A 23,048-nucleotide genomic window follows, 5' to 3' on the forward strand; every position below is an offset into this window, starting at 1 on the left:
CAATAAATATCAGAATGTGTATTGTCAGGAACCTTTGTTAAAGTGACTCCATATATATAACACTATTTGCAAACTTTATGAGAAATACCTGAACAGTAGAATGCAGGAAAGCTACAGTGTAAAGCAAAGGTTTCCACATAGGCATATTGCTAACATCTAACAGATCTTGATTAATTCTAGAAAATGTTCTTTTCAAACTGGCACGTACACCTTGGGGTGGTTCATTTGTGAACTTTATGGCAATCTGTCATGTGAAAAAGATAAAGACAATGGATTTGTTTACTGAACAAAACCAGCAATCTAAAAAAAAGTCACAACTATTAGTTACAAATAAAATGTAAATAGTTGAAGCATTGTAGATACAAAGTTGATACGTAGTTTTACTATAAACTGCATAAAAGGAGTACATATTAGGCCACAAAACTCTGTAATATACATTAAGATTTTGAGCACAGACCTTCAGTTTACGTTGGTCAGAACTATCACTGACACTTGTCCATGGACCTAAGAATTTTCATCAACCATCTGAAAGCAATTGCCCTGTTTTTCAGAAGTCATCATAAGGTTCTCTATCCCCAAGTCAGTAACTGAATGATAGAAGAGAACTATCCTGAATAGACGACAAGAACAGTATTTCTGGTCCCAGGACTTCACAGTAAATAAAAAGAAAACTCGCCTCAGATCAGATCTTTGTGTTCACAGTGGCTACTCTAGACTGTGGCTATGTCTGCAGCAGTAAATTAGATTCACCAGATAATATTCCTGGGCACTCCAGTTAGTAGGCATGGAATCAGCCTTTGTGGTAGTAAACTGCTACAGGAACTTAGAATACAACCCCTTAGTTTCATGCAAACTGCCTAAAGGGAATAGTTTCTACAAAATTGTAATTGTCAAATAGTGCCTTCAAATTATTTGAAAGAGTGTTAGTTAGCACAGGTTTTCACATCAGAGAATGTTCTAACCACTTACCCCTACAGACTATTGCATCCCAGTGCTAGGTAATGTTCATGGGCACACCTGAATCTATTCATTCAGATGCAGACTGGCCTTACCAGAAACTATGTTCCTTGAGACACTTTAGAATGCTGGAGGAATGCAAATACAAAAGTATTTTTCTGCTCCAACAGTAAGTACTTGTCTGGCTGTCTTGTGTAACATGGCAGCATGCATTGAAAGGATAGTAAATGCCAGACTGCTCACAGCCTGAATGCAAGCGTGGATCTGAACTGTTTCTGCTTCTGAGAGACATTTAATGGGAAACACTGATTAATATGTACTACACCTGGCAGTTTTACTGTCTCCATATTTATGGTAAAGAACTTCAATTATTTTTAAGGAATGACATTTCAACTTCGGTCTCACAAACTTACTTCTGGGCTGCACAGCCCAGGGAAGCTGTCTCAGAGATGAGCCCCAGCCTTCTGCAAGGAACTATCTGCACATGAACACGGAGTTTTGGACTGAATGGGAGTACTTGCTGAGCAGTCTTTCAACATTTCAAAGGCTATACTTTTTAGGTTTTGATTAATGTTATGTATTAAAAACGAACAAACAAACAAACAAAACCCTCTCTCCTTTCTTCTGAGGAAGAGTTGACCTTTGGTTGGGGTTGGAAGGGACCTCTGCAGATCATCTAGTCCAACCCACCTGCTAAAGCAGGTTCACCTAGAGCAGATCACACAGGAATGTGTCCAGGCAGGTTTTGAATGTCTCCAGAGGAGACTCCACAACCTCCCTGAGCAGCCTGTCCCAGTGCTCTGTCTCTCTCAAAGTAAAGAAATTTCTCCTGATATTCAGATGGAAACTTTTATGCTTCAGTCTGTGCCCATTGCCCCTCATCCTGTTGTTGGGCACCAATATGTTAATATTTTAACAGGTAACATGACACTATAGACTGGGAAACCACATGTGAAACATTGGAGATAAATGCAGTGAAGAGTCAACTAGCAACACTCTCAGTTTTCTGTTCTCACTTGTAGCAAAGTTTATGTACCCCACTATTCATAAACCTCTTGAAGATTCAGGATTATTTCATTTTCTGTTGAGAAAATACAAGAAAATATAGGTAGATACACCTAGCTTTCTATACACAGTCCTTTTTCATGGTGACATACATTTCTTAACAAAGTTTGCCATCTAGATTCATTCAAACAGAATCCTTCTCCCCCTTGACATCCTAGATATCAGGTATGTTATCTATTTTTATTTAGAGAGAATGATAACCACTAAGGAGACTCCCACTGCTTTTAAGAAGAAAGGGGTGTATGAACACAGAAGTGTCAACACACAGCTATTACACTAGGTATTAACTAGCATTATGACCTGCTGTAAGAGTGCTAGGAACCATTGTAAGTGGCTTCAATGTACTTTGTAAAAGTTTGGGCAATTTTATGCCTCTTTGAGATCTACAGAACAACCATTTGTAGTTTATCCAAAGAAAATCAGGTAACTTCTTGGTAGATAATGTTCTTTGATATGTGCTGTCTATATGTATTCTGCCCCCTTCATTTATTTCAGATAGGGAAACGTGAAAGAGTCTAAGAGCAGTTGCAGGCATTGCTCTGTTCACAAAGGTAAAAAGGAATACAGGTAAAACCTAATAGTTTTGATTCAAATGTTTCTGTGTACAGAATGTATCTTCATGAACTTCCAGTTACTGGTAAGTAACGTCCTCTTTAAAGTGATATTTGCATTGTAAGATAAGTTGTTCGTTGTTTTTTTTTTTTTTTCCCTTGGGCTTTGGTTCTACCTCCACCCCCCATTTATTTAATTTCCATTTACACACTTAATCTGAATTATTTTGATGGTAAAAGGTACCTGAATTAAATATTTGAACAAACCTGTAGCAGTGTAATTGGGAATTTAGGATGTGGTTCAGTAGTTATCCAAACTCGAAACGTCTCATTCTGTATCTCTTCAGTGAGAAGTGTTTCTAGCAGTTCATTCATAAAATCCAGTCCAAGATGACAATTCTGAAGTAACACCCAGCCTCCCTAAATAAGAATATCAACTATTACCATTGTTACATTTAGAACAAGTTATTCATAATGCTAACAACAACTGTCTATATTAGAATGCATGTGGGTTTTTTTTGTTGTTGTTGGTTGGTTTGTTTTGGTTTGGGGGGCGAGGGAGATTTTTTTGACTTTTGGTCTGTCTCTGAATATGTATTATTATTTGATTTTTGTTTTGGCACAGTTAAAGCAAATAGGAAAAGTTAGTGTAAAAGTAATTTCCACATCCTACTGCTTCACAATGAAAATAATATAACCAGAGCCGATATCCTACATAAAGTATTAGTGCTACCTAGTGGCAAAAAGAAGTAACTTCTGTCCTCTCCCAGCAAGACAGCAGTGATAAAATTAATGTGAGTGGAAAAGTGACAGCTGAAATCTACGGAATACATCTTTTTAAAACTTATTTGTTATTAACATAATAAAGTAAGTGTACAGAGGTAGTAATGAGACTCGAACTTTTCAACTGTGATTAGTTTATCTGCAATAAATGCATATGTATGAAATTGAACCTTTGCGTATAAATTTTGATCTTATTCAGCTCTCAAGTTGCATTAAATTTCTATTTTTATTATTATCACTCTGCACTTCTGCTTATGAATTTAAATTCAATCAGTTTCTGTAGCATCACTTTAGAAACCCGATGAATCAGAAGCCTAATATTAAAATGGGGCATTATTCAATCAGTTCTAAACAGTGATGTGTGGATTTCAGTACAGCTTGTAATTTCATTTTGGCAATTTTGTTTTAGATCATTTAGAAAGAAATAAATAACATTTGGTAACAAAATATAATTTAAATATTTATGGTGAAGTGATGGATATTAAAATTAGAAAGATTAAATGAAGGTGTTCTTTTATAGGGAACCACTTCTTTGAGGAAGGTCTTTAATTAATGTGTAACATTTCCAAATAAATCAGGCTCAGTTTTTTAAAATTATCTACCTGTAACACAGCACAGCAGTTTTAATCATATTATATACTCTTGGCCAGAGGCAGGAAAACAAGTAGGATATTTGTCTTCACATTTGCTAATTCTGTTTTGTTCTTGCAAATCTGAATACTCATATATCCCTCCCTCTGTAAAATGTGTACACCACCAAGGCATTTAGTTCAGAAGTTGTTACTAGTAACCCTACTGGAGTTCTGGTTTAAGTATCCTTGTGGTTTTAATGAGGGCAAAGAAAGGCAGGAATGCCCCAGTTTTCACCATTCCAATGAACTAGAAGTTCAGGATGACCATTTTAGACATAGAAACACAAAGAAGTGAGGAAGATGTAATCATGCATTTGCACATCATAAAAATGCCATCTGCTATAAAGAGATCTATTTTTTTCTCTTTTCCCGAAGTGGTGTACATCTGTATTCCAGTACTGGTGTCACAACATCTGGTAGGACTTGAGCAGTTACTGGGATACAAGATAAAAAACTTCTATAACCAAGACTGCATTAGCTAGAGAACCTTGGATTATACAGTAATGTCTAGCACATGTGCAGTAAAGGCCATATACAAGTATTCTATTTGTCCATAATAGAGAAACACAAATGAATCCCACTAGACTATGGTCAAATAAATATCAACTGGCAAGAGATTTATTATTTTTTTTCCCACTCAAATCAAGATATCTCACAGATAGCAGGTGATACAACTGGAATTCCTTGAACTGATACTGCCTGACCTTTTCTTTTTCTTGCATGAAAGACAGAAAGTCCTGGAAAGGCTCAGAAGCACTTCACTCTGTCAGATTAAGAGCATAGGACTTTGCAGAAGTCTAAAGAAAGAAGCATTTCCTCATCTCGTCGTGATTAAACATTGGAGAATAAAGTGACAAAAGAACTGTTTAATTCAGATTGAAATCTGATATAATCTTGATATTGGATCTGCAATGGTCTCAAAGAACATTTGTTCTTGCAGAATATTCTGTGTTGTGGTCTCATTTTCACCACTTGTCCTTCCAGAATTCTCATGGATGAGCACAGAGACCCAGGGAATCTAATACATGTCATATATTGTGAGGAGTTAAGTTTTAAATCTTATAATGGATCCATCTTTAATTTTTATCTAACTTTTGATGAATAATCCTACTTTAGGTATGAAGGCATATACTGGTTAACAAACAGATAATACGGTATCAATCAAACCTTTTACTGAATGTGTCAGTCCAAGTTTCTTTAGGTGAATATTACAAGCAGTGCTGTACTCCTGCCTTAGTAAAGACTAACTGTTGGTTATGGTCAGATGAAAAATATGTTTCATTTATCAATAGAGTTTTTGTAGTCTTCTACTTTCTATTAATAGAGATATTCCAGTCCTTCAGAATATTGGAATAAGACTAATTCCTGATATTTTGAATTTACAGGCCACACTGTTGATAACTCTCTGAAGCATCCAGCTGGTCAGACTGTGCTACCTTTACACTGTAACTTTTATAATGTATTTGAAGTGTCAATTACCATCGGTCTGGAGCTGCTGCTTAGACTTCTCATGTTTTTACTGTTTGAGAGTATCATTCGCGATAACAAAATACACCACAATATTAAAGAGAAAAATTCTTAAATATCGTTTGGAAATTCTTAGACATCCTGGGACTCCAAGCCAAAAGGATTGGCAGTTAAAGAAACAAAGAACCAAAAACAGTTGCTGGTAAGCAAGAGGATCTCTCAACAGCACAGATAAATGTGAGGAAAATGTGAGGCAATATTAGGAGCCAGCACATCCTTCTGCACCTACAGCTTTAAGCTATGTGTATGCTCAACATTTTATCTAGTAGAAACTGCAACATATAAGTAGCCCTCATTGGGGAGAAGGGGGGGAAAAAGATAGTTCCAGTAAAGACGTAGGAGCTGCAAGTCCTGCAGGACAGATCTAGGACACAATGTTCTTTTACCTTTGGATAACAGCACAGTGATATGAAGGTAATGTGCTACCTTTGAAAAGCTGCTCAATATTACTGCTATCAGAAGTATTGACTTGGAGTCCACTGGCATGTACATATCCCACAGTGGAATGTTTCTAGGCTCAGGCACTCAAGGAGACTTTTTTTTACCCTGAGATATGCCGACAGTAAGGTGAAAATGCAAAATATTAAAGATGGGACGCAAAAGAGGAGTGAAAGAATGATAAAACAGACAATCAACTCATACTGCAGTGTTTTTTTTCCCACCTGTTGCATTGACATCTGTATCAATTTGCGTGCATGAACTTCTTGACCTTGACCCATAGAGATGGTCCTACAGTCTATAACATATTTGACAATATGCGATTAATGAACTTACATATTCTTCAAAAAAGGAATTCTAATTCAGTCAAAAAAAAAACAGTTATATGAATATAGCACAATTAAATACATGTTTATACAAAAATATATACTTATGGAAGTAGAATCTCTTCACCATCATATATGCTACTATGTATAAATTCTCTAAACATAGAAACTTTTAAAAATAACATTAAAATATACATCTACAATATTTACAGTGCTTGTAGAAGTGAAATACTATGACTAAGGTTATTATTAGCAGTAATAATTTGTGCCAAATTTTCATGAAGTAAGCCACAGTATTTGAAATATGAACTCATATTTTTCTTTAAGTGTAAGTAATGAAGCTACACAAATGAGTACAATGCATTACTGTAAAATTGCATCTGTGAATGTATTAATGTGACTAATATAATGAATATATGTATCTACTTCCAACTACTTTTCTATGCATAATTTTTCAAAATTTCCATATAATGTAGCCGTAAAGTCCAGAATACACAAATGCAGATCTTGTGGGTATTTTTTGCTACAAAGTGATCTTGTAAGCAGATTAATGATTTTATGTTACCTGCAGTTAAGAGTTAAAACAAGAAAACAGCATTGTCACCATGCCAGAATAAAAATAAAAATGATTTTTAAAGCCTTACAGTTAGGAATTAAAAAAATATAATCACTGGGAAGGATCATAACAACTTAAAATAACTGAAAACATTACTGTCCAACGGCATACAAAATGATCCTCAGCATAACATCTTTTATTAAAAATATTATTTTATCGCTAAGATTCAGGAACTATCAATAGTGTAACAGAATTTAAGACATACTTTTCAGAAAAAAAAAAATCTGAAATGACTTATATTACCCTTCTGTATTTTAACACATGACAATGAATAATTAATTCATACCTAATTTATGCTTCCTAGCCAAGGAATCAATCTGACCACTTGGGTCAGATCCCATAGTCAAAAAACAGATGAGAGGTGTTCGTGCATCACTTTCCTCCCAGGTTTTTCTTAAGTTCAAAATGACTGGTTCTGTATATTTCTCATCCAAGGAATGTGCAATGTATTTCCTGGCTTGGGAAAGTGTTCGGTCTGGACACCAAGACCTGAAAATAAAAATATAGACCAAGATACAAATTCAATGCCTCTTTCTGTTACAAAGACCAGAAAAATTATAAATTATATATTTATAAAATAGAGATTTTCACTTCAAAATATACACATATATGTATATATACACATTCACTATTATGTTTGTAGGTTCATCTTTACAGATATAATAATAGACAATGCTAGTAGACTTCCCCCTACTTATGACTGTTCAATACTTTTCAGTTGCTTACAATTTTGCCTTAAGTAAACTATTTGCACGGGAATTTTCCTTTCTGGGTACCTTTATCAGGTTGGGACATTCTTCATTTTGAACAGAACTTTTGTATCTGAGGATCTAAGTAGGTTAAAGTAAGATTGTTTTTGCCCTTTAGTAAACTTTTGCAGAAGTTTCATTGGGTCTGTTAGTCTTTTAGGGTACAGACTCAACTCTTTTGCACTGGGTTGCATTTGTGTTGGGGATGAGTCTTCATTTTTGTGGAAAAAACAATGAAACACCTACTTTTGGATATGTCTTTGCAAAGATTCCATTTATAGGCTTATTATTTAAAGGCTTAGGATTTAGATGCTTACCCTCCTCCATCAGGGCATATAGCATAGAACAATGTAGTACTTCCATCAGATTCTGGCCTTTTTTACTGCACAGGTGGAATCTGCTCCAAACACAAACCATGGTCTAGTAATTAATGGTATTGGGGTTTTTGGTAGTGTCTCTGATTTATTTGTTGCAGCCCTTGGAAACTATACAATGAATGTAGGAAAATATGATCTCATGCATAAGGCTGCTGACTGTTGCTTTGGGGAAATCCATCCTATCCCAAATCCTGCCACAGAGATTTTAGTCGATGCAATAAAATAATTTATAGCATACTTTTCACATGTGGCTTTTGAATACCTGTTTTTTGCATTTTCACAAATATCTTATTTTGTAATTACTTATTTAAAGTTATTTAAAATAGTAATTTTAAAATAAATGAAAAAATTTTGAAAACTAACTGAATTATTCTACTTTTTCTGGCTTTTCAGAGAAGTCTACAATGTTGTTGCCAGTTTCCATTTGTCATGACATAAAAGCAAGGCTATAACAAGTATTTTCTAGAAATAACTTTTTTAGTCTCTTCAGAGGAGTCAATGAAATAATATTTCACATCACCCAGAAATTAATAAAAGTTACGCTATAATGATAAGAGCTTACCGATAGACTGAGACGTGATACAATCATGTATACATTTCTGAATTTTCTGAAGATGCTCACCTGATGAGTAAAAGCTTGCCAAATGTATCAAGTGAATCATTATATCCATCAGGTATAATCGCTTCCTCGGGAGCGTCTTTATCAAACCAATTTTTCCATGCCTTTTCATTACAGGTCACCTAAATTTATTACATTAATGCAATATAAATATATTTCAGCTGTAGCAAAATCCCCTTGCAAATTTATATCTTAATATGTGGACATTGTTATATTAGAATATATTACAAGTAAAATTAAGAGTCTATAGCATTTAAGACATATGCCAGGTGAATTGCTATTAAGATATTACAAATAGAAATTTTAGTATTAAGATGCAGGCTCTTAAGCCAATCAGTTCTCCACGGATTACCCTCCCAAATACATACAGCTGCATAAGAAAATAATTAGAAGTATTCTACACTACAAGAGAAACATACCGTGATTAATTTATCCTTTCTGATCACCAAGTACTAAGAAGAACAGAAAAATCCATTCCAGTACAGTCCAGCCAGCCAGTGAATCACAAATCAAAACTAACAGACTCTAGTAAGCTTTTGACTTGAAAAAGAATAAATCTCATCACAAGTACGATTATTTAGGCACCGTTTAGAATCCATGACCTAATTGGACAAGGAATACGGGTGGACAGAACGTAGTGAAAATTGCTATGCAGTGGAGCTTTTAATGCAGTGACTCAGAAGAGTCAGCTACAGCAACGTTCTCAGATCACTGGAAAGAGACCAAGGAACACACTAGTACCATCTGTTCTGATAGACAGTGCTATATGCCTATTATAAACCAAGGACCTCTGTCCAGTTGACTGAATTTGTTTCAGATAGAAGTACTTTCAGAACCACCTACACCAAGAATGGACTGGGAAAGAATGAGAAACGAACATACTGGGACTTCTTCCAACCATTTATTTCCAATAATGAAACTCATTCAGAGACATCAATAAACACCAAATGTCCCTTCCTGAACTGTAATCTAAGTCTGAGGAGGAAAAAAAAAAAGAAAAAAAGAAACTTACTTTGTAAGTGAATAGGTCAGTTCTACATTAATTGACATCAACCTGATCACATGCTAGTATGTATTCTGTGGCAGTTGCACTCTCCCCCCCATCCCCCTTTCCTTCTATGTGGCAGTTGCATGCACATCCTCGTCTCCTTCAACACATCCCCCTCTCTTCCAATGGAGCAGTTAATGGCTTCTTTTGTGTGACCCTCGAGTTGGTTAGCCAGGAGAGGAGGAGAGGCGCAGAGAAGCCGGGAAGCTTCTGCGGCACCCATGGCTAGAGTCGGGGGGTGCAGAGAAGCTGAGAAGCTTTGGGAATGCCCACAGCCAGATATGATCAAACTATAAAATAGGGTGCCCGCCAAAGATCCCCTTTGTGTGATCTTCTCGGAGCCACAGGTCTGCCGAAGCCAAGAAGCCCTCCCCTTAGACTGGGACATCGTCTAAGGTAACTTCCTGGGACTGGGAACACCTCACCTCCTCATGTGGGTGAGTGATAACTTATAAGATATATCCTTGAATAATTCCTTGCCAAAATCAGGCAAGTGTATTTCCTTGCTAAATAAGGAAGTGTATTTCCTTGCTGGATAAGCAAGTGTATAGTCCTCGCTGGACAAGCGAGTGTAGTATCCTGAAGTCAGATGGCTCTGGCTTTGTTTTTTGTGAGTGCATGTATGCACGCGGTAGATCTCCATTATTCTTATTTGTTGTACCCCAATAATTTCCTCAACTGATATCCGAACCTGTATTTTATGTTACCGGAGTGCTAACTAATTGTATAAGCCCCATTTCTTATTGGTTGATTTGCTGCACTTTTGGGCCAGAATAAAGTCTGTTTTGGACCTTGTTGTCCACCTAAAACTAACTTCGGGGTGCCTCCATGACAATTCAGAGGAGGCACCTTCTCAAAGCCAGGCCTCAGCCAGAGATAAGTTAGTGAGCTGAAGGGACTTTAGCTGGCTCAGTAAAATCATGAAGCTTTAATTACATTTTTCTTTTTACCATCTCTAACTCAACCACAGCTGGAAGTCGTAAGAGTATGAAAAGGAACAGGGTCATCTAAACATTTAAAGAGGAATATCTCTTTATTAAATTAAGTTGGGCATCTGGGACTGAAGGACTTAATTTTTAGAGAAGAAACAAAATTGTAACTGGCAAGAAAAAAAAGAAATCATAGGCAACCTCTTGAGAACAGGGTATACCATTTTCAAGGATTTCTTTCTTACTGTAAATAATTTTCTGTTTTGATCAAAATTAATAATGATTCACTTGTATTTAGCATGATGAGCCAAATAGAACAACACATCTAATGGATGCAAATGAATATAAAAAAAGATACTGTTTCCATATTTGCATTTTTATTGATAACTTAGTTGCCACTCTCCCAGATTCCATCTCTGTCACTAAAATCATCTAATTGTTGCTTTTCAACTTGTAAATATATGGCAATGTTAACATAGTGCTAAAAGATTAGTTAAAAACAGAGGTCTTTGGGGCTAACGTGGTCACCCAAGTATTTTGGAGTCTAAAATTTTGTTTGCATCAATTCTATAAAAGCCCTATAACAGAACCATTACAATCGACAAACTAAAAGGAAAATACATAATTCATAACCTCATGGTTAAATTTAAATAATCTTAGCAAGTGTGCAGTGGCATGCATTTCTGGTTCTGGCGCCCTAACAACCCAGAATGAAGGCGAAACTAGAATCGCTTCAACTTTCTCCTAACTCAATACTCAATGATACCTCCAGAAAACAAAGCCTGGAGGAAATGGGCTGGTAGGTATTGAGACCTTGCCTTGATACAAAGTTGGGAAACAGTCAAGACCACTTCCACTTCCAGGTACACCATTTAGATAAAAACTCTGCTACCGTTCAAGGCACAAAATGGACTTGGCTGACCAATGCTGTAAGAGCAAGAACATAGTGTCCTGGCTATCAGGCATAATAAAAGGACTGCTTAGGAGGTATAGAAAGAGAAATACTTGGGGAGTGTCTTAACTACACTAGAAAATTATAAATTTACCACAATAAAGATAATAATTTATAAACATGTCACAAGCTTACGTGCATAAAAGCTCATGTACGTCTTAATAAGATAAATAGTATTTTTATAGCTAGCTCATCATAGCCGAATAACAGGTTAACCTTGGAACAGAAATGTATATTTAAAAACAAGCTGCAAACAATTTACTTGTAAAAGTCCATCAGACTCCAGACATAAAACATTGTAACTTAAAGCCTGACACTCATAGATGAACTTTCTGAGCCTTTTTGATACATCTACCTTTTTTACCCTTTCTCCTTATTTGTCTCTCTTTCACTATCTTCCTTTTTCACTAGTTCTTTTCTCTTGTTCTCTTTCTGCTCAGTGACAATAATACACAATACAATAAATCAGATAAAAAAATGTAGAGCAAATAAATATACAGTCATTCATGCTACCTAGCTGTTCATTTCTATTCCTTTATTCTGTATTGTCTCTGGCCTTGTTCTTAACTACATTTCTTGTGCATTCTAAATGTAAAATACAGAAGAAAATTCTGATTGGGAAACTGGTTATTAACGAAAAGATAATTAGTAGATATAACCTGATTCAAAATTTCTGTGAACTGTGGAAGTTTGCTCAGTTCCACTAGGTTTAGCCACATCGTGTCAAGAATCCAGCGGAAAGGTTTGGGTGGGCAAGCCTGTAGATCCAATGCTGCACCTCCTGTAGATAAAAACACTCTGATGACACATGACATTCCAGGGTCAAGGTATATTTGGCATTTCTTATTAAATTATGTTTTCTGGACCATGTAATTTTTACTGGGATACTAGTTGCATTCTTGTGTACTTAGCATTTATTTCATAAGATTGTAGGATAATTTAGCCTGGAAAGGACCTCAGGAGGTCTCTAGTCCAACCTGTCAAAGCAAGGACAGCTATGAGATAAAATCAGGTCTCTATCTGTCTGGTCTTGAAAACCTCCAAGGATGGACACTGTACAACCTTTCTAGACAATGTGTTCTAAAGTTGGTGTGTCCTCATATAGAAAAAAAATCCCCTTACACTCCCTCTGAAGATCTCTTTTTTTCAGTTTATTTCTGATGTCTTCATCTTCCTATTGTGGACCACTGTGAAGAGCCAGTCTCTGTGGACTTCACATAGGTGTTGGAAGGCTACTATTGGGTCTCCCCTAAGCCTTCTGTTCACCAAGCTGAACAAGCCCGGTTATCTCAGCCTCTCATCTTACATCACCCACTCCATATGGTCTGTTGTTATAAGTTTATACAATTATACTGATTATGTTTGGTGTATGGGAAATTCTTTAATAATCCCTTTTCCTTTTCATCAGTGCTGATAATACAGTAAAGATCATTTTGTATGTATTTATCTGAAAGATAAAAATATTCCACTGAAGACCTTCCCTTAGACAGTCTGTATTTTATCTCACTATTCCTAAAAAGAAAAAAAAATTGAAAACAAAGTTGTTTTGTTTTTTCAACTGCAAACTTCTACCTGTTCTACAGTGAAATGCAGAGTTATAATATCTAAAGAATGTTACACATGTTAGCAGAGTAATCTCCTGGGATCACAGACTCATAGAATCATTTAGGTTGGAAAAGATCCTCAAGATGATCAAGTGCAAACATAACCTGACTCTGGCACTAAACCATGTCCCTAATCATTGGGGGAAAAAACCAAACCAAACCAAACCAAACCAAACCAAACCAAACCAAACCAAACCAAACCAAACCAAACCAAACCAAACCAAAACAAAACCAAGCAAACAAAAACAAGCAAACAGAAAACCAACCAAACAAATAAAACAAAAGAAGAAGCTCTGGGTTGCTGGAATCAGTCAATCCTAGACCAGCTTAACGAGCACAAATCATTTAAAATAGCACATATAAGGCCAGATAGACAGGAGATAATACATGTGTTCCATATCTTTTGACATGCAAATGGAGAAGAAATACAATGGGACACCTCTAGGATAAGACTGCAATTCAATTTTAAACAGATAACTTTTAACTTTCTATCATAATTTACTTTTTATCATAATTTTCTTCTTGTAGCTGCCTCTTCCCCATTCCTCCAGATATTAATTAATGTCACTTATTGGGAAAACTAGAGGGCGTTGTTCCAGTAGTCTCCAAAACTAAGATTATTTATTCATTTAGGTCACTGATATAATGAATTTCACCAACTTATTAGAAATCATAAAATCACCTTAGAATAATACCTACTGTTTTTAAGCACTTGCATGTATGAGAGCATGTATATGTGTGTATACATAGTCTATATATATATGACCTATAATTATTTCAATTATTGCAAATTAAACATACATGTTTACCAAGCTTTACATACATAAATATAAACATAGTTTCTTTTCAATTAGTATATTGATACTTTTACAAACTGTGTCTAACTATTCAGTAAGTTCTCAAGAGGTTTTAACAGAGATATTTTTCCTTATTCTGCATCCCCCTCATCCTCAAATTCTCCATGAATAGGATATAGAGAAAATGAATCATAAAAGCAAGAAGGAAAAGAACAGAAGACAAACTTATCACTGGTGTGAAAGGAAATTAGAATATTTATTTCTTAAATAAAGCACAAATTTTCTTACTGAAGAAATTATTGGGAAGACATTATATATAGTATTTTTGATGCCGCTAAAGAATTAAGACTTACTTTAAAGTTCTGACACATTCTAGGAAAGAGTTTATGGTGCTGCAAATGCTATAATGGAACAAATTGTTTCTGATTTTACTGAAGTCTGTTCTGCTTACATTAAAGACTTTACAGGGAAAGATTTGTTTCTTTGAGATGTTTTCCTGCTGGCTTTCAGGATGAAAGAATTTTATTTATATTATCAGTGAGGCTTTTCAGGAAACAGCAGCTCTCCTTCTTTTAAAAGAACAAACACACGATTCAGAAAGACTAAATATTTTTCTAGTTACCTGAATATCCTTAAGTAGAAACACAAGAATCACCTTGCTGAATCTGGACATTAGTATGCTAATGGAAACACTTCATATCAAAAGAAAGTAAAAGTTTCAGTGAGTTGGCAGTAAACAGATCTTAAGGAAGTTTTGCTTTTTGGGAAATTTTTTAACACTGATTTTTTTGAGACAGAATTATTCAGTGAAGAATGAGAATTACATAAGTGTAAACAATGTGTTTCTCATTGTAATACTTGGTATTCTTGCTATTAACAAACATACCTAATCTTTTGATGAATCCTGCTAAGTTCTATGGTTAGTCATTTGTTATGTTAATGAGTTAAATAGGCAATGCCTGAAGAAGTCTTTCCTTTTCTTAGTTTTCATTTTGCCATCCATAAGCATGTGAAAAATTCCGGCCTCTAGAAAAATTTGCGTAATGCTTTCCTCCTCATCTGCATACCATTAGATGTAATCAAGAAATAGAATTATATATGATTAATACATTGTTTGAATTTTTTCTGTGAACTGCTGAAGGGATGACTAAAGGGCAATTCTCTTGTTCAAGAATATGAAGTCCTTATGTATGAACCCAAACTATTTCTGTCATGCAAAAATGTAAAGCTACTTCATGTGCTTTTATTATGAAGTTTTCCTTCTGTTGCACATTTTCTCCTTCCCTTTACCCCAACGATGACAAGCTTCAGTAACCTCACAGAAAGAAAGGGCTGCTTCATGTACTCTAGGTGATAATACTGATTTTCCTGTAACTACATGTTAAAGTTTCCTTCAAGCATCCTCTTATGTCTTTGGCATTAGCATATATACTTTGAAATAACTGCCTGGGATCCCAGAATTTCCCTTAGTCTCTGCAACTGAAATAAGGGAAATCAAAGCCAGGATAACAAAAAGTGTTTACACAAATCTGTAATTCATTATTAGCATTATTATTACAAAATGATACCCAGTTTCAGAACCACACCTTTGGCAAATTTAATACAATAGGCCAACAGGAATATTTTTGCAAATTATTGAATTCTGCAAGAGAATCACACTCACTTTAGACAAAAAGACCTTTTTAAATTTTAAGACGTAACCATTAATTGTCCACAAAATAGCATACTTGGTAATATTTCTGGCTTTTATTCACGTCAGCAAAGCCAAAGATGTTTTGCAATTCCTCTGTAACATGCTCTCTAATATTTAGAGAACTTCTTAGTAAAAGATAATTTTTGTGAGAAAATATCATGTTCTTCACTTCTGCCAGTCCCCACTTTCTACTGGTAAAGGACATGGCCTACCTAAGTGTTAAGATAGCCACAAAATGTCAATGAACTTCTTAGGTTTTCTTATATCTTTGGATGTTGTTTCTTTCTACAGTTTTAATAAAAACTCTATGCCACCATCATGGGAGGCTATTTTCCTATAATGTGGGGACCTGCTTTCTCTGGTGACTTAAGGTTACCTTCAAGCTATAGTATTAAAATAATCAGGAGGGGCCTAGCATTTGGCTTTAATAGAATAGAGTAAATAGAATTAAATTCAGTTTCTGTACTTCAGTAGAAGGAAACATTTTATAATCTCCTGAGACTAGCTGAGTAATGAGTTCTAGAGACTTTTTCATCTCAAATAGCAATGCTTGTTTCACTGAGACATCCCCTGATAATATGGTTGATGATAAGCCATAAAAGCTCTCCTGGAAAAGAAATGGAAAGAAGAAGAAAATATATTTATTTTTCAAATAAATCCTTTCTTCAGCTTCTCCATGATATTTGGTAAAATGGCATTCATTTTGCACTAAGAGCTGCTCATCCAAGGAGGAAAACTAAACAATTCATTTATTGCAGGAGATACCTGAGAATCCAGGACAATTTGGCTCAGCATCTGCCCCCTTCTCAATCTGATCTAACATCATATGACTAATTATAGAAAATTTATTGTTTCTTTAGTGTCATTTTATACACCAGAAGAATTTCTCACTATCAAATCAACTGTTGTAAAGCCAGGCAGGAATAAAATTTGTCTAGAACACAATTTGTTCTAGACAAAAATTGCTAAAAGAACTCCTGTACTTTATTACAGATTCTCATCAGTTCAAATAGTGTAAGTGACCACTTTCTGCTTCAGATGACAAAGTTATATTTTCCTTTGACAAAACAAGAATCCATGAGCTTAGAAGCCAAGAAATATGGTTCCTTAACTGAGGCTTTACTAAAGCAGACAATTTTGAAAGCATTTCCAAGCATGTCCTGCCTGACATGAGTGGCAAATTGGTAGCTGGATGCGATTCTCGAAGGATAAAACCCTTATGACAAACTGGAAAACAAAACAGAAAGTTAATTTAATCTTGTTTCCTATCCCATTTTTCATTAAAGGCAGATGATCTAGGTTCACTATTTTGACATTAGGCCTTTGCAAGATTAATTTGAATACTTTAAAATTTGAACAGGTTTTACATGGACCTCCATATGAGGAGTCCTGATCACATTTTTCAGCAGAGGCACAAATTCACAGAATACAGAGGAGGCAGACCTGGCCAATTGGGCCACAGAAACACATTATGTTATCTGAAAGTCAGTGTTAGCTGGTTGGCAAAAGTCAGAGAAAGCTCAAGCTGAAAGTGTATAAGACTGTCTGTAGCACTCCCTGGACTTCGTGTGGAGTTCTGGCAACTTAGAATATATTCACCTCCACCTTTATTCACCTCCATCAAAGAAGAGAAGCAAAGGAACAAGAAATCACCTAATTGATTAAAAAAAAAGTTTCCAAATATAACGCAAAAATACACAATTATTTAACCAATTGATGGAGAGAAGAACAACTATCATCTTGATCTCAGGACAGAACACAGCCTGGGTAAATGGCAGAGGCAGAACTGGCAAACTGCATCTAAATTCACTGGATCACAGCAGGGATAAGGACAGAGGCAGCTCCCACAGAAATGCATGGTAGAAACCATGCAGCCAAGAAAAAAAAAATCATACTTTGAAATTATATAAAAGTTTAAAAAGCTGAAGTTATCTCTACATATAACACAATATTTAAACTTACCTCTAATGAATGTCTGGAACTCTTTGTTTTTCACATGTTCCCTTTCAAGATCAATTTTTAATGTCAGGAGGAGGGCAAAGAGGAATTTGTGGTTTTCATACAAGCCTCTAACAGAATATGAGTAAGTTTCAAAGGTAAGATACTCAATAATGTTTGAGATTCTTTTCTGAGGTACAGGAGACTTCTTAGATCTGAATCATGAAAACGAAGCACAAAGAAAGCATGTTAATAACAGCAAATACATTTGAAATACAGCTATCTGAATAGCAGAAAAGTCTGTGTCTTCCTACCTGGCCATGGATTGATCAAATAACTTCAAGAACTGAGCCAGTGAAGTTTGATACATATTATTGACCAAACTCATTTCTGTAATAAGAAAATAAAGAATGCTTCCACGTGTAGCAGCAGGTCGATATTCTTCCTGAGCAGCGTTAATCTCCACTTCAGTTTCTGCTGCTACAGACAACTTTTCAGCTACTTCAGCAGCTGTTTGCTTAGTTGTTTGCAGAACACCAATCACGGATTCATCATCTACTAGTGAACCTAAAAAGTAAAATAGTGGATGTTTAGGACATTTCTGTAACTTTTTTTTCACTTTATATGTGTAAAAATTTAAAGGCCAAAGTATAGAAACTATTTCTAACAACTGGAAATTATTTACTGAATTGTAGGAAGCTTTTCAAATGGAGACCAAACAGGATATGTAGCACTAAAAATTATTTTTATATTCAACATGTTAAATGCATTCACCCTACACCAACATGAATGTATCTATAGCAACAGCTTTGTAGCATATACTAGAGAAGTCAACTTTGTTATGCATGTAACACACATATTCATATATAGTACTTCAATTATTTTGAAGTCTGTTGATTGATACACTCAAAGTAAAAAAGACTTAGGGTCCTAAAGGCAACAGTCATACAACAGTATACATGCGTCTAAGTACTTACTGATTGATTTGCTGGAAGTTACCACCTTCTTTATCCACCAAAAAGACAGTAATTGATCATGTGCAGAGAATTTGATCACCATTTAAGCTAGCCCATTTTATTTTGCATTTTCAATGGGTTAAGGATTTGTCCATGATGAGATACCTTATCTCATAGGAGGGGCAGAAAGCTCTCAATAAATTGTTTCGTTTCACAAAATTTGTTTAGGTGTTAAAAATACTTAGTGTCTAGGGTTGTATAAAGTGGTATGCTACAGTATCAAATCCCTCATACACCGCTAAATCCCCATACTTCAAAGTTCTAACATTCTCTTATTGTATCTTGGATGGCTAAATCAGTTTCTGTATGGAAAGGCTGTGACGTGCATCAGATTAATCCACCTAATCTGCTTAATCCTGGTTCTTCTACACTTTGATACAGAACCTTCGACTGAACTCAGTTTGTAAAGAAGATTGTCTTCCAATTCTTTCATCTTCCTCTTATTGAAAGTTACATCTTCCATGAGTTTAACTCGTTCTGCCTCTAGTTCCTATTATTCAAAAACACAAGAAAATGACACTTTATGGACTGTAACTGTGAGTCATACTTAGAATTCAGTTGCTGATTTTTCAAGTTCATGAAATATACATTTTACTTTTTCAGGTATCTAAAACATGTTTGCATAATATTCCTTTTCTTTTTTCCTTTTTCTTTTTTTCTTTTTTTTTTTTTTTTAAAGCAGTGTTTATTCAGTATTTTCTGAAGTACTTTATCAGTGTCAAATGCGTAGGCTTATTTTTTTGTGTCATACTGAAAGCCATATGTAGAAGACCCTCTAGGTGTATTTTTGTTATTTGGGAGTCTCTGTACTGAATTTGACCAAAATTTTAGAAAATGGCTGATGTCTTTTTTCCATTTGCACATTTCTTTTTCCCTACATACTAAAACCAGTTAAATAACCACCAAAAAAAACCCAAAACAAAACAAAAACCAAACAAGTGTGTGTACTGCTGGTTTTGCTGGTTTACCTGTTTTTCAGTAAGAATTACTCTTCTCAGTAATTGATTCTCAAGTCCTTTCAGTGTTACAGTAAAATCAATAATTGATGTTTTTGCATTAATTTCAGGTGTGAAAGCAGGATTGGGTAACTTTGTAGTCAGGTACAGTCTAAATGAAGTCAAAACTTCTACTTCCTTATCACCAACTTTCACCTGTGGGGTAAGACAGAATAGTGATAAGCAGAGAAAAACTAGTTTTATTTTACTTACTAATACTGACCAGAAAAAAAGCCCACATTATTTGAAATGCCAAAGAGAGGAAGCTTATTTCACAATTCAAATTTGCCATCAAAACAACAACTGATGACCAAAGGTAGCAGTTAGGCTATATTATAAAAGTGGCATCACCCTCCAGGTAAACATAGGGATCATTTCCACTGTGGGTTCTAATTAATTGCTTCAGAACCATTTGGTTTAGGTTTTGTGCTTTTAATCACACCCCAAATGAAGATGGTAGAAACTACTGATCTTTGAAGAACACATTGTGTTCTTGTGTTCAGGGAAAAAAAAGAAATTATTTGATCCAACAATGGAATATAAATTATTGGAAATATATTCTATATTTATTAGGACTAAAAGGATCTTAAAGAACCGTTCTAAAGGAACTATAAAATTATTCAGAGTTTTCCATAGAAATTTTTACAGCAGTCTAATTTGAAATCTGCATGTGCACAAGGAAATCTGAGCATTGTGTATGACCCTCAAAGGCCACTTGAAGAAGAGTAGGACCAAATGACTCCCTTAAGCATATTGTTCACTCTGACATTGAAAGTAAAACTACTCCACAAAACCAGCAATTCTTTTATTTTCATTGTCATCAAAAATCTGGTCTACCAGCTCTCTCATATCCCAGCCAATTAATTAAAATACATATGGAAATATACAGCATGTGCAATGATTTTATTTCAGGATGTCTGAAGCGCGTCTGTTTTTCAAATTTGGGAGTGATTTCTTTATCTAATGCAGATCAGAAAGACTCATGATTTTTCAAGGTTAGGAATATACTTAATATTATTAATACAAGTTCATGCTTTTTGGCTTGTTCCGTCAGAAAACAGTCCCATGCCAGATTAAAGATTCTACAGTTGCTACAGTCAGTGAATCATAGAACGTCCTGAGTTGGAAGGGACCCATAAGGATAATCGAGTCCAACTCCTGCCCCTGCACAGGACAACCCCACAGTTCACACCATGTATCTGAGGGCTTGTCCAGTCTCTTCTTGAACACTGTCAGGCTTGGGGCTGTGACACCTCCCTGGGGAGCCTCTTCCAGTGCTCCACCACCCTCTGGAGGAAGAACCTTTTCCTCATGTCCAACCTAAACCTCTCCAGGCACATCTTCCTGACATTCCCTTAGGTTCTGCCATTGGTTACCAGAGAGAAGAGGTCAGTGCCTGCCCCTTCTCCTCCCCTTGTGAGGAAGTTGTAGACTGCTGTGAGGTCTCCCCTCCATCTCCTCTTCGACAGGCTGAACAAACCAAGTGACTTTAGCTGCTCCTCATATGGCTTGCTCTCCAAACCCTTCACCAACTTTGTAGCCTTTGTAGCTACTGGATACTCTCCAGTAGCTTCATATCTTTTTTATCCTGTGTTGCCCAGAACTGCACACAGTGCTCCAGGCGAGGCCGCAGCAGTGCAGAGCAGAGTGAGACAATCACCTCCCTCGTCCGGCTGGCAATGCTGTGCTGGATGCACTCAGGACACGGTTGGCCCTCTTGGCTGCCAGGGCACACTGTTTGCTCATGTTCAACTTGCTGCCGACCAGAACCCCCGGATCCTTCTCTGTGGAGCTGCTTTCCAGCATCTCCTTCCCCAGTTTGTATGTACAGCCAGGGTTGCTGTGTCCCAGGTGCAAAGTTCAGCACTTGCCCTCATTGAACTTCATGCAGTTGGTGATTGTCCAGTTCTCCAAATTGTTCAGATCCCTTTTCAGGGCATCTCTGCCCTCGAGAGTGTCAACAGCTCCTCCCAATACAGTGTCATTGGCGAACTTACTTAGTGTTCCCTCAAGTCCTGTGTACAAGTAATTTATAATGACATTGAAGAGCACTGGCCCTCAGATGCATCCCTGTGGAACCTCACTAGTAATTGGTTGCCAGCCCAACATAACCCCATTTACTAGAACCCTTTGAGCCCAGTCCATCAGCCAATTGCTTACTCACTGCATTGTGTGTTCATCCAACTATATGCTGGACATCTTGTCCAGGAAGATAATGTGAGAGACAATATCAAAGGCTTTACTGAAATCCAAAAAGATCATGTTGACAGGCTTCCCTTGATTGTCTAGGTGGATAACCTTGTCACAGAACAAAATTAAGTTTGTTAAGCAGGACTTTCCCCTCATGAACCCATGATGTCTGGGACCAACGACTGCATTGTCATTCAGATGTTGTTTGATAACTCCCAGAACAATCTTCTCCGTGATTTTGCCAGGAACAGAAGTGAGGCTGACAGGCCTCTAGTTGCCAGGGTCATCCCTGTTGCCCTTCTTGTAGACTGGGACAACGTTTGCCAGCTTCCAGTCAGCAGGGACCTCTCCAGATTCCCAGGAGTGTTGAAAAATTACAGAGAGATATCTTGCTATGACATCAGCTAGCTCTTTAAGTACCCTTGGACGAATCTCATGGAGCCCCATTAACTTGTAGGGATCTAGCTGGAGTAGCAAATACCAGCTAGATCCCAGTACTCCACATTAGGAAGAGAGAGATCTTTTCAAATCTATTGATTCTGTTAAAGGGTGAAAAATGAAATTGCTTGAAAATCAATAGAAAGTATTGTAAGCATTCAATAGGATAAACATACTGATTCCAGTTTGGAATGTTCACTAGTAAGTTCAATAGTTAAACTCAAATATGAGACTCATGAACTTACTATTCAGTTGACACCCTGTCTCCTGCATTTTATTAGTTCAGTTTGACTCTTCACACTACACTACTGAACACAAAGTTTATTTGATTCAGCAGAGGTTTGCAATACAATTGTAAAATATCATTCATCACAAAGCTAGCCACTTATTTCAGGTCTTTTGTTTGATTACTAACCTTAAAAGAAGTTCCAGATTTGATGAAATTCTTTTCTAATATATTATCAAGGACTGGATCCAATTCTTCCCCTATATCTTCAATCACAAGTGATCGTCCCAGTGAAAGACTATCTTCTAGGTGTGTACGGAAATACTTGTCATTCAAAGTTGTTACCTCAAAAAGAAAATTATAATTCAATATAAGGACAACCAAATTTCTTTAAAGTCTTACATGAAAATCACAGATCTAACTATGCAATTTTTTCATTGTTTTTGTTAGCTGCATTTTAAAGAAAGCAATAAATGTTGACCATACTGCAATTTATGCAGAAATACTTCTTGTGTACTCCATGAAAAGTACCGTATAAAGGTAAATTAAAAGATTGACTATAATGGAATCTCCAAAACTTCA

At 36.0% G+C, this 23,048-nt stretch overlaps 1 protein-coding gene across 1 annotated transcript in view; it reads right to left on the reverse strand.

Annotated features, from left to right (window-relative positions):
- Positions 1-23,048, reverse strand: part of DNAH8 (dynein axonemal heavy chain 8) — a 134,833-nt gene that overhangs the window by 13,755 nt on the left and 98,030 nt on the right. The window contains exons 69-79 of the mRNA XM_082048935.1: positions 22,656-22,811; positions 19,586-19,768; positions 19,002-19,107; positions 17,916-18,168; positions 17,626-17,816; positions 12,229-12,350; positions 8,644-8,762; positions 7,182-7,384; positions 6,178-6,251; positions 2,841-2,993; positions 89-244 (exon numbers count right to left, since the gene is read on the reverse strand). Coding sequence (XP_081905061.1) covers positions 89-244; positions 2,841-2,993; positions 6,178-6,251; positions 7,182-7,384; positions 8,644-8,762; positions 12,229-12,350; positions 17,626-17,816; positions 17,916-18,168; positions 19,002-19,107; positions 19,586-19,768; positions 22,656-22,811 — 1,716 coding nt within the window. The remainder of the gene's footprint in view (positions 1-88; positions 245-2,840; positions 2,994-6,177; positions 6,252-7,181; positions 7,385-8,643; positions 8,763-12,228; positions 12,351-17,625; positions 17,817-17,915; positions 18,169-19,001; positions 19,108-19,585; positions 19,769-22,655; positions 22,812-23,048) is intronic.

Source organism: Streptopelia decaocto, assembly GCF_964273445.1.
Source record: "Streptopelia decaocto genome assembly, chromosome: 3".
In the NCBI taxonomy this organism is placed as follows: Eukaryota; Metazoa; Chordata; class Aves; order Columbiformes; family Columbidae; genus Streptopelia; species Streptopelia decaocto.